Below are 10,840 nucleotides of genomic sequence, written 5' to 3' on the forward strand. Positions count from 1 at the left end.
CCCACTTTCACCAATGGACAGATCATCCAAAATGAAAATAAATAAGGAAACACAAGTTTAAATGATACATTAAACAAGATGGACTTAATTGATATTTATAGGACACTCCATCCAAAAACAACAGAATACACATTTTTCTCAAGTGCTCATGGAACATTCTCCAGGATAGATCATATCTTGGGTCACAAATCAAGCCTTGGTAAATTTAAGAAAACTGAAATTGTATCAAGTATCTCTTCCGACCACAACGCCACGAAACTAGATATCAATTACAGGAAAAGATCTGTAAAAAATACAAACACATGGAGGCTAAACAACACACTACTTTATAACGAAGTGATCACTGAAGAAATCAAAGAGGAAATAAAAAAATACCTAGAAACAAATGACAATGGAGACACAATGACCCCAAACCTATGGGATGCAGCAAAAGCAGTTCTAAGAGGGAAGTTTATAGCAATACAAGCCCACCTTAAGAAACAGGAAACATCTCGAATAAACAACCTAACCTTGCACCTCAAGCAATTAGAGGAAGAAGAACAAAAATACCCCAAAGTTAGCAGAAGGAAAGAAATCATAAAAATCAGATCAGAAATAAATGAAAAAGAAATGAAGGAAACGATAGCAAAGATCAATAAAACTACAAGCTGGTTCTTTGAGAAGATAAACAAAAGTGATGAACCATTACCCAGACTCATCAAGAAAAAAAGGGAGAAGACTCAAATCAATAGAATTAGAAATGAAAAAGAAGTAACAACTGACACTGCAGAAACAAAAAAGATTATGAGAGATTACTACAAGCAACTCTATGCCAATAAAATGGACAACCTGGAAGAAATGGACAAATTCTTAGAAATGCACAACCTGCCAAGACTGAATCAGGAAGAAATAGAAAATATGAACAGACCAATCACAATCACTGAAATTGAAACTGTGATTAAAAATCTTCCAACAAACAAAAGCCCAGGACCAGATGGCTTCACAGGCGAATTCTTTCAAACATTTGGAGAAGAGCTAACACCTATCCTTCTCAAACTCTTCCAACATATAGCAGAGGGAGGAACACCCCCAAACTCATTTTACGAGACCACCATCACCCTGACACCAAAACCAAACAAGGATGTCACAAAGAAAGAAAACTACAGGCCAATATCACTGATGAACATAGATGCAAAAATCCTCAACAAAATACTAGCAAACAATCCAACAGCACATTAAAAGGATCATACACCATGATCAAGTGGGGTTTATTCCAGGAAAGCAAGGATTCTTCAATATACGCAAATCTATCAATGTGATAAACCATATTAACAAATTGAAGGAGAAAACCACATGATCATCTCAATACATGCAGAGAAAGCTTTTGACAAAATTCAACACCCATTTATGATAAAAACCCACAGAGGGAACATTCCTCAACATAATAAAGGCCATATATGACAAGCCCACAGCCAACATCGTCCTCAGTGGTGAAAAACTGAAAGCATTTCCACTAAGATCAGGAACAAGATAAGGTTGCCCACTCTCACCACTCTTATTCAACATAGTCTTGGAAGTTTTAGCCACAGCAATCAGAGAAGAAAAGGAAATAAAAGGAATCCAAATCGGAAAAGAAGTAAAGCTGTCACTGTTTGCAGATGACACGATACTATACATAGAGAATCCTAAAAATGCTTCCAGAAAACTACTAGGGCTAATCAATGAATTTGGTAAAGTAGGAGCATACAAAATCAATGCACAGAAATCTCTTGCATTCCTATACACTAATGATGAAAAATCTGAAAGTGAAATCAAGAAAACACTCCCATTTACCACTGCAACAAAAAGAATAAAATATCTAGGAATAAACCTACCTAAGGAGATAAAACACCTGTATGCAGAAAATTATAAGACACTGATGAAAGAAATTAAAGATGATACAAATAGATGGAGAGATATACCATGTTCTTGGATTGGAAGAATCAACATTGTGAAAATGACTCTACTACCCAAAGCAATCTATAGATTCAATGCAACCCCTATCGAAGTACCACTGGCATTTTTCACAGAACTAGAACAAAAAATTTCACAGTTTGTATGGAAACACAAAAGACCCCGAATAGCCAAAGCAATCTTGGGAACGAAAAACGGAGCTGGAGGAATCAGGCTCCCTGACTTCACACTATGCTACAAAGCTACAGTAATCAAGACAGTATGGTACTGGCACAGAAACAGAGAGATAGATCAATGGAACAGGATAGAAAGCCCAGAGATAAACCCATGCACATATGGTCACCTTATCTTTGATAAAGGAGGCAGGGATGTACAGTGGAGAAAGGACAGCCTCTTCAATAAGTGGTGCTGGGAAAACTGGACAGGTACATGTAAAAGTATGAGATTAGACCACTCCCTAACAACATACACAAAAATAAGCTCAAAATGGATTAAAGACCTAAATGTAAGGCCAGAAACTATCAAACTCTTAGAGGAAAACATAGGCAGAACACTCTGTGACATAAATCGAAGCAAGATCCTTTTGGACCCACCTCCCAGAGAAAGGGAAATAAAAACAAAAATAAACAAATGGGACCTAATGAAACTTCAAGGCTTTTGCACAGCAAAGGAAACCATAAACAAGAGCAAAAGACAACCCTCAGAATGGGAGAAAATATTTGCAAATGAAGCAACTGACAACGGATTAATGTCCAAACTTTACAAGCAGCTCATGCAGCTCAATAACAAAAAAATAACCCAATCCAAAAATGGGCAGAAGACCTAAAGAGACATTTCTCCAAAGATATAGACTGCCAACAAACACATGAAAGAATGGTCAACATCATTAATCATTAGAGAAATGCAAATCAAAACTACAATGAGATATCATCTCACACCAGTCAGAATGGCCATCATCAAAAAATCTAGAAACAATACATGCTGGAAAGGGTGTGGACAAAAGGGAACACTCTTGCACTGCTGGTGGGATTGTGAATTGATTCAGCCACTATGGAGAACAGTATGGAGGTTCCTTAAAAAACTACAAATAGAACTACCATATGACCCAGCAATCCCACTACTGGGCATATACCCTGAGAATACCAAAGTTCATAAAGAGTCATGTACGAAAATGTTCATTGCAGCTCTATGTACAATAGCCTGGAGATGGAAACAACCTAAGTGCCCATCATCAGATGAATGGATAAAGAAGATGTGGCACATAAATACCACGGAATATTACTCAGCCATAAAGAGAAACAAAATTAAGCTATTTGTAATGAGGTAGCTAGACCTAGAGTCTGTCATACAGAGTGAAGTAAGTCAGAAAAAGGAAGACAAATGCCGTATGCTAACACATATATATGGAATTTAAGAAAAAAAATGTCACAAAGAACCTAGGGGTAAGACAGGAATAAAGACACAGACCTACTGGAGAACGGACTTGAGGATATGGGTAGGGGGAAGGGTGAGCTGTGACAGGGCGAGAGAGAGGCATGGACATACATACACTAACAAATGTAAGGTAGATAGCTGGTGGGAAGCAGCCGCATGGCACAGGGATATCGGTTAGGTGCTTTGTGACCGCCTGGAGGGGTAGGATAGGGAGGGTGTGAGGGAGGGAGACGTAAGAGGGAGGAGATATGGGAACATATGTATGTGTATAGCTGATTCACTTTGTTATAAAGCAGAAACTAGCACACCATTGTAAAGCAATTATACCCCAATAAAGATGTTAAAAAAAAAAACCCAAATACTGTAAGGTGAAGCACCTAAAGTAGTAAAATTCATAGGGACAGAAAGTAAAATGGTGGTTGCCAGGGGCTGAGGGAGGGAAAAACGGTGAATTACTGTTTAATGGGTAATAGTTTCAGTTTTACAAGATGAAAAGCGTTCTGGAGATTGGCTGTATAACAATGTGAATGTAGTTAACACTACTGAATACACACTTAAAGGTTAAGATGGTAAATTTTGTGTTACATGTATTTTACCACAATAAAAAAAAAAGAGTACATGTAACTGTACGATTCCATTTACCTAAAATTCTAAAAAGTGTAAACTCATCTATAGTGACAGGAAGCACATCAGTGGTTGTCAAGGAGGGACAGGGAGGGTAGAGAGAAGGGAGGAGAATGGAGAAAGGGATTTCAAAGAGGCACGAAGAAACTTGTGGGGGTGACAGATACACTCATTATCTTGTCACGACAATTTCACAGGTATAAACATACAACGAAATGTACCAAATAGTACACTTTAAATATGTGCCGTTTATTGTATGTCAATCATCTCAATAAAGCTGTTTTTTTAAAAAAAAGGATAAATGGGATGTACCAATGAAGATTAAAGCCGTACCTCATCATCAATCTTCATCTGGAAATCTTCCTCATTTTCCTCTTCTGGAGCAAAAAAGGACTTCTCACCATAGCCAGCATCCTGGAAGAGGACAAATCCATGCATAAGACAAAGCACAAGTTTCACTGAATACCAAGTACAGAACACCAAAAGCCCATTTTGCATAGAGAATGGATTCTGTAAAGTCTTAGGCGTACCTATCACCATTCTACATCCTTAGGCTAATACATGTGGATAGTTAAGGCCCATTAGGAAGCGGAATAGAGATGCTTATTAACTCAATGGGACAGAGTTGTGCTATCTCACCCCAGCTAGACCTTTCCTATTTTGGCCTGATAAGGACATTATGCTTCTCTAAGCCACATGTCCAGCACCATCATCATCTCTGCCCACCTGGAAGGCTATAGAAAACAACTAAGAAGTACTTTTCCTGCTAACACACCTGTCTTACAAAGAACAGAGATTAAAACCACCACCCAAATGAATGAGCAACCATTTTCAAAGCAAAACAATATGCCCTAAGTCCCTCACTAGGCCTTCCCACTGGTATGTAGCTACAATGCAGTTTACCCCAGAACTGATGTACACAGAGTATATCATACAGTTTGACTTTATAAATAGTTGGTAATAATCTAGTAACCATCATTTGTAAGCCAGTGAGAAAAGTCTTCACCCTCATCTCTCTGAAAAAAACCCATAGGCACAAGTAGTGCCTAAGAGGAAGGTGTTCACCTTCAGCCGCTGCTCTGCTGCTATCATGCTATAATAAGCGCAGCACTGCTCTGGAGACACCATAGCCCTGATCTCCTCCTCAGTTGGTAAACGAAAATCAGACTTCAGCACCCACCAGTTTGAGTCCATGCCTAGAAAAGATAGAGAAAATGAGACCATTCTGAATTCCAAAGGCCCTTTCATTGACAGCAACAGGGATAGCGAAACAAGACTGAACTAGGCAATGTCCCAGAAGGTATCAGGCCTAGCCACAGTTAGCCTGACTGTCCGGCAAAGAAAAGCCCTGCTGCTAGGTTTCCTATATCTCATGTAAGACATCCAATAATCACACTGAATTTCCTGACAGGCAAGATTAAATAGCAAAAAAAAAAAAAAAAAATTAAATAGTAATCAGAGTCTCCATAATTAGAAGATTTGCTACCTCCTTTTGATGACTTTATTATTTTTTTCTACTTTATTAACTGTATGTTTATCCTTTTAACTGGAAGCCGTAATTCCTTTCTTGGAGAGAGGCAGAGAGGACATATAATCAGTCACAATTGATGACCTGTGCGTTTGAAGTCAGCGCAGAGCTTTAGCCTCTTCCGGATGCTGCTTTCTGAATGGGAAGGAAAGGCTTTTTTTATATCTTCCATTCGGATCCGCCGTGGCCGATCTTTACTCTTCCAGAACAGGCGGTAAATAAACACCTGCCCAACAAACCGAATTTTTTTTATTTGGCAAAGTAAGGATAAAAGTCCTCCCCAGGGCCCCTTCCCCTGCTAATGCCCTATGTGTTTTGATCTTTCCTGGTGTGCCCCCAAGTCCACATATCCTTTTATGTACACCCAGAGCCCCTCCCTATCCTCTCATTCTTACCTGGAGAAAGTCTCGAATATGTGTATTGGCCCTTTTGGAGTTGGGCCCAGGAACTTCAAACAAGGGGCACTGCTGTCCAACCACAAAAATATCCACTAATTCCCGAATATAGTAACCTTGTCTTGTGCGAATGATAAGGAAGTCACTTTCTGGCATCTTATGAAGATAAATTGGAGCACGAAAAAGATTGTTCTCAAATGCCTAACAAAAACAAAAACACAAAAGTTATATACAGAGAAACCCTGGAAATTTAGTAAACTAATGAGAAAGGAAAATCAAGCTTGTTTGCTCTCTATCCCCATTATGCCATCTAAGGTCTATCGAATAACGTAAACAAATTATAACATGGAGTATCAAATGGGATTAGACAGATAATTTTTTACCCACTGGCTACCTTTAAGAGTCAGTAGTAGGGAAACTACAGGATTTGGATTCAGATGACACTGGCTCTGCTACTCACTGTATGATGTCAGATAAATTACTTAATAGCTATGAGCTTAATTTTCCTCATCTCCAAAATGGAGATATTTAAAACGCCTATACCTCACACGATTGCTATAAAGATTACATATGAAAATCACTTTATAAACTAACAAGTACCATACTATTACCCTAGACCTAGCATAGCCCTTGACATAATATGTGAGATCAAAACATTTGTTAAGTAAATCAATAAAAAACAAAACAACAAAAACAACTGATGAATTAGAAAGTGTGCTAGAAAAGACAGACTAAACATGCAGGACAGAAACATTTGAGCTTGTTTAAGCAGCAGCCAGATGAGGATCAACTATCACAAGAAGCTGTGATTCTAAGGAAAGACTTTTCAAAAAAATCAGAAAAGTAGAAAGAGGGAGGATCTTCAATAGATAGGTGTGGAAAGAAAATTCTAAATGTGAAAAAGAGTTACAGGGGAAGGTAAAAAAGGATCTCTCTGAGAGACTACAAAAGTAGCCACATAAGAAGGGGATGGACTGGTAGAAAATCTCAATAGAAAGTTACAGGGGTAGGAACTCCAGGAACAATATGAAGGTGATACTCAAAATATGGTGGGAAATGGATTACAGATGTAGAGGATAAAAAAAAAATGTGCTTATTAGATGCTTTAAGAGAATAAGCAATAGAAACAATGGAATAAAGTAGGTACAAGAGCAGGTAAAATGGTTAAGATTGCCAAGAGAAATGAAGTGGGGCGGGAGTGGGGGGGAAACAAGGTAGAAAAGTGCTAAAGATTTCCTCACATCATTTGTGGACCTCTGTACATTGCCTTAACAAAACATGTAAAAGCTAGGTTACCAAAGGGCATCTCTATACCCATCAGAACAAAGAGGGGAAAAAACCATTTCACTACAGCTGGGGACTGTAAGTAGCACAGTTCAGGGTGGTTCAATACTCAAAATGACCATGACTAATATAATCAAAACATACCCATCTTACACATACAAATTAAACATTCATAAATTAACTATCGTAAATATTTTTTAAGATTTTTTTTAAAATGTGGACCATTTTTAAAGGCTTTATTGAATTTGTTACAATATTGCGTCTGTTTTATGTTTTGCTTTTTTGGCCCCAAGGCATGTGGGATCTTAGCTCCCCAACCAGGTATTGAACCTGCACCCCCTGCATTGGAAGGTGAAGTCTTAACCACTGGACCACCAGGGAAGTCCCTATAGTAAATTATTAATCCCAGGTTGATTTCCCTATGCCACCCAGATGTTTCTAGACTTCTTACCACTAGGTATTTTCAAAAAACTATTTCAAATTTAACTTACTGAATAACATAATAAGGAGCCAGTTTCAATAAAAAGATGCAAAAAATTTTTGTATTATAATCATTTTTAGTTTATATTGCTCTTTCCCATACTTGATGTATAAACAGTATCTCAATCAACTAGAATTGGTCCTTTCTGGGCTGACTAGCTCCTCATCTGTCAATTTCCTTAGGAAAGAGTTACAACAGGAAGTAATTCCTCACCTGCAGTAATTGTCCAGGATGGAGTGAGCCTAGAAAAGGAGATGTATGGCAGTAAACAGTTTCTCCATATTTACAATCTGGGGCTCCGGGATCTTTTCCGGGTTTCTATAAGGAATGCAGCAGACCCAGTTACTATCCCAGAATATAATCAATAAGCCTACACAAAATATTCCATGAGCACAGCATTCTACTAATAGTACTACCTGCAAAATGGATATCATTCCTTTCTCCCAATAAATTTCTAGTATAAAATAAGAAAATACACGTTCACATATGATCACTGGATATTTAACTACAACTATACTAACAACAAAGATTTTCTGAGCAGACTCACCCGCTTATAGTAGTTTTTAATCTTGGTTGCCATGCCAACCTGCATCATTAATGGTCCATTTTCCTCACTATATTCTGCAAGAATAAGATCTCCATCTTTGCCTGTGAGGTCCTGAGGTGTGCGCATGAAAAACATCTCTCCACCACCTGAAGCTTGCCTCTCTTGTTCTCTCATCTGCCAAGAACAAAGACAATACAGTACAGCTACTGACAGGACAATAATTACAGAGTGATGTTGTTCATTGAGACATCAACAACTCTTACCTGCCTTTTTTTTTCCAATTTCATTGCAAAAATTTTCAAACATAAAGTCAAAACTATGAACACCTATTATCCCACCACTTAGATGTAACTTTATATTTTGCCATATTTGTTTTACCTGTAACTCTCTCTCAATAGATTTTGCTTAACCGTTTTTCAAAGTTGCAGTTATCGTGGCACTTCACCGCATTTTCATACATCTCCCAAGAATAAGGACATTCTCCTAAATAACCACAGTAACATTCTATCACATCTAAGAAAATAAATAATATCCTAGTATCATCTAATATCCAGTCCATCTCCCCCATTTGTACTCCAATGTCTTTTATAGCTGTTTTTTTCTAACCAAGATTCAATCATACCTTAGCCTTCTTTTTGATGTGCTTTAGCAAGGGCTGGACTGAGTGGGGACCTGGCTGAGATAGTGCCCCAAAAGAGTACTTCTTTAGAGGTGGGCGATGGAACTGCCGTAGTTTAATGGGCCCCATGTGGGTGGGAAAGAAGGGCTGCCGCAATTCCACAGCAGGAATTGAGTGCTAAGACAGAAATATAAGGGTTCAAATTAAACTCCAGCCTAGGCAAGATTTACCCATATCCTCCATCATAAAAAAGCAGTGGTTCCCATTCACCACAGAAAAAATGCTACTTTTACCTGGATAATATTTCCTCCAAAGGTGCCTCGAAGACCCTGTTGCTTAGGGTAGTAATATTCATCATTGGAGAGATTCCATGGATCTTTCACTTCTGGCTGAGACATGTTCTAATGATAGATCATCAAACCTTAGTGAGACTATCCTTCTCCATTACCTTTCTTTGTTCTTCTAAACACCAAACCCCTTTTCCCTTCACAGACCTGCTGTGGTTCCTCCTTGATGACTCCTGTTTTCCCTAACAGAATTCGACTCTTCTTCAGAGATGATTCCTTCTTACTCTCCTTGGAGGGGGAGTTAGAAGTAGCCTCTTCCTTTTCATCTGGAATTTCTGAGGAAACAAAAGTCACCCTGGAGTTGTTATCCCTTAAGATTCACCTTTCCTAATGACACCTTTGCAATTCCTAACCAGATTTCTCATCCTTCTCCAGACCACTTCTAGTCCATAATCAACTCCAACCAAACTACACTCCTGACATCTCCAAGGTACTACTTTCCAACATTCCCATCTTATGAGTTTCCCCTAAACAATACACAAATACTAGAAACTGACAGCCACAACTTTGCTCTCTCAAACTGCTATCAAGAAGCTTCTAGTCTTGACCTTCCCAACCCTTCTGATTTGCTCCTGCCCCCGACATTAGCAGAGCAAGCTGTCAATTATGGAGGAGAAACACTGACCCAGCCAGTACCATACCCAAAATGAGGTTCTCATCATTGGGATCAAGTGTCAAAACAGGAGGCTCCAAGAGCCGGGGCATGGCCTGAGCATCCCAAATGATATTGTCCTCCCAGCGTCCATATACTAGCTCCTCATTGTCAATGGGAAAAATGGAGTACCAAGGTTTGTCATCATCCAGGGTTGCTGCAAAACCTAGTCAAAACACGAGAAAACAATAACAAACAAAACATTTATGCCCCCTTCAATTCTAGCAAAGGGAAAAGGAGCAAATGCTAGTAGTTACTCATGTGGCTACTGAAAAGGAACCTAGTGGATACAGTGTATTTTAAAAAATGTTGCAGACAAAAATGCTCACTGCAATGTTTTTTTATAATAGTCAAAATTTAAACAGCTAAGTGTTTAGTAATGGACTGATTAAATAAATTATGGTAATAAATGATATGGTAAAATACGCTAACAATAAATGTAGTAAAATGTTATATTTAAAATACAATAATTATTGGTAAATTATGAAAACATCCAAGTATGACTGCTATGTAACTAATAAAGTGTTTAGATAGAAGGAAGGAAAGAGGTTCAGCTCCAGGTCAGCCGGCAGTCGCATCCTTCCCATGACCTCCACCCACAGCGGGGCACAGGCCTGAATAAGGAACTGGGCGTACTCTGCAGAGATTCGCGGCCTCTGAGGGCAGCAAGAAGCAGAGGTGCAAATGCTGGTGAAGGAGACGGGAGGTGTGTACGTGTCTGTGCTCTGGAACCTCACAAAGTTCGGCTTCCACACTCTTCCTCTGATTCCTCTTCCCGAATACCTTCTAAAGGTTCTTGCCGGGTGGATGAAAGGCTCTTGGTGCTGCAGCCAGGAGTCAGTGCTGTGCCTCTGAGGTGGGAGAGCCAACTTCAGGACACTGGTCCACAAGAGACCTCCCAGCTCCACATAATATCAAACGGCGAAAATCTCCCAGAGATCTCCATCTCAACACCAGCACCCAGTTTCACTCAACGACCAGCAAGCTACAGTGCTGG

At 39.0% G+C, this 10,840-nt stretch overlaps 1 protein-coding gene across 12 annotated transcripts in view; it reads right to left on the bottom strand.

The window, feature by feature from the left end:
- Window positions 1-10,840, bottom strand: part of TAF1 (TATA-box binding protein associated factor 1) — a 97,926-nt gene that overhangs the window by 73,480 nt on the left and 13,606 nt on the right. For all 12 annotated transcript variants that reach the window (XR_009518000.1, XM_060002380.1, XM_060002379.1 and 9 more), the window contains exons 9-18: window positions 9,833-10,009; window positions 9,339-9,466; window positions 9,138-9,245; window positions 8,848-9,021; window positions 8,226-8,399; window positions 7,892-7,996; window positions 5,914-6,114; window positions 5,603-5,744; window positions 5,056-5,186; window positions 4,324-4,404 (exon numbers count right to left, since the gene is read on the bottom strand). Coding sequence is in view for 11 of the 12 variants with exons in the window: in XM_060002380.1 (XP_059858363.1) it covers window positions 4,324-4,404; window positions 5,056-5,186; window positions 5,603-5,744; window positions 5,914-6,114; window positions 7,892-7,996; window positions 8,226-8,399; window positions 8,848-9,021; window positions 9,138-9,245; window positions 9,339-9,466; window positions 9,833-10,009 (1,421 nt within the window). In the remaining variant the exon portion in view is untranslated. The remainder of the gene's footprint in view (window positions 1-4,323; window positions 4,405-5,055; window positions 5,187-5,602; window positions 5,745-5,913; window positions 6,115-7,891; window positions 7,997-8,225; window positions 8,400-8,847; window positions 9,022-9,137; window positions 9,246-9,338; window positions 9,467-9,832; window positions 10,010-10,840) is intronic.

The sequence above is a fragment of the Delphinus delphis genome, chromosome X, assembly GCF_949987515.2.
Source record: "Delphinus delphis chromosome X, mDelDel1.2, whole genome shotgun sequence".
NCBI classification, from domain to species: domain Eukaryota; kingdom Metazoa; phylum Chordata; class Mammalia; order Artiodactyla; family Delphinidae; genus Delphinus; species Delphinus delphis.